The sequence below is a fragment of the Nematolebias whitei genome, chromosome 21, assembly GCF_014905685.2.
Source record: "Nematolebias whitei isolate Nwh7 chromosome 21, NemWhi1, whole genome shotgun sequence".
In the NCBI taxonomy this organism is placed as follows: Eukaryota; Metazoa; Chordata; class Actinopteri; order Cyprinodontiformes; family Rivulidae; genus Nematolebias; species Nematolebias whitei.
Window position 1 is genome coordinate 33,982,226 of NC_056518.1, and position 1,299 is coordinate 33,983,524.

Sequence of the window (1,299 nt, forward strand, 5' to 3'; positions counted from 1 at the left end):
GATAGATAGATAGATAGATAGATAGATAGATAGATAGATAGATAAAAACACAAAACACTGGAGTCTTATTCAAATATAATTTTTATTATTTAATACAAAACAGTTGAAATATTTCCTTAAAAAAATCAGGTAATAATGTTCAGTAGAAGTTTGTTCACTACAAGTTATTAATAAAAATATTATTAATAAAAAATAATAAGCAGCTGCAGCTTCATGTCGGAGGAAATCTTCTTCTTTTATTTTAAAACAATAAAAAGTTTTAACGAACATTTGAATAATTTGTGCAAAACCTCTTTGAGTGTAAAAATAAAAAGTAAATGTTTGAAAACATTAAAAACGTTTGAGTCCGAACTGTTCACGCGCTCACTTGAACGGTCCGAACCGAACCGAGTCGCTCCAAAAGTCCGTCCAGGCGGTTCGGGAGGCCGGGAGGTGCTGGCAGCGGGGGGGCAGGGGGAGGTGCGCCGGGGGGGACGGAGACACTTTGTGTGGCTCCAGCACGCAGGTGTGGAAAGGTTTCCCGTCCCGGACCAGGATCGGAACCACGACCCTGCGCAGCAGCAGCGGGGGCTGCGGGGGGTCCGGCTCCTGCAGCGCGCCCTCCCCCCGGCCCCTCTTCATCTTGTAGCGGTGGTTCTGGAACCAGATCTTGACCTGGGTGGGGGTGAGGCTGAGGATCCGGGCCAGCTGCTCCCGCTCCGGACCGGACAGGTACCGCTGCAGCCGGAACCGGCGCTCCAGCTCCAGGGTCTGCGCCTTGGAGAACAGCACGCGACGCTTCTTGCTCTTCCGGCCCCGCCCGGGTCCTGCGTCCGTGGGGGGCTCGTCCGGCTTGGTGGAGTCCGGGGAGGGTTCCAGGTGAGCCTCATGAGGAGCTGCGGAGACAAACAGAAACCCGCGTTACACCCGGACCGTCTGGATCTGCTGGGGGGTCCAAGAGGAGGCACTCACACGCACACGGACTCCGGGCGCAGCGGGTCCAGGAGCAGGTGGAGGAGCAGGAGGAGTAGCCCTGGGAGGAGCGCCGCGCCTCCTCCGGCAGGTCCAGGATGCTCCGGACAGAGAAACTGAACGGTGCCGCCATCCCGGACTCTGGACTCAGAACCGGAACCAGAACCTCCTCTGTGGATCCACTTCACGCGCTCTCCAAACAGGGTGCGTGTTTATAAAGCCCCCTCCTCCGCTGAGCACCTGAGTGGGTCAGAGATGTGGGTGGGGGGGGGGGGGGGGGGGGGGGGGGGGGGGGGACCAACAAAGAGCCGCTCGTCATCGCTCCAGATTCGTCCCGTCAGATAGAGG

General features: G+C 55.7%; 2 protein-coding genes across 2 annotated transcripts in view; both read right to left on the reverse strand.

Moving 5' to 3' along the window:
* The window catches only part of dtnbb (dystrobrevin, beta b), a 302,359-nt gene that overhangs the window by 252,699 nt on the left and 48,361 nt on the right, over nt 1-1,299 (reverse strand). The gene's annotated exons all lie outside the window — the stretch shown is intronic.
* On the reverse strand, nt 364-1,084 carry nkx2.9 (NK2 transcription factor related, locus 9 (Drosophila)). Its single transcript, XM_037695232.1, has 2 exons — nt 952-1,084; nt 364-875 (listed from the first exon to the last, which is right to left on the reverse strand). Exons 1-2 carry the CDS (start codon nt 1,082-1,084, stop codon nt 364-366), a joined length of 645 nt encoding a protein of 214 aa, XP_037551160.1.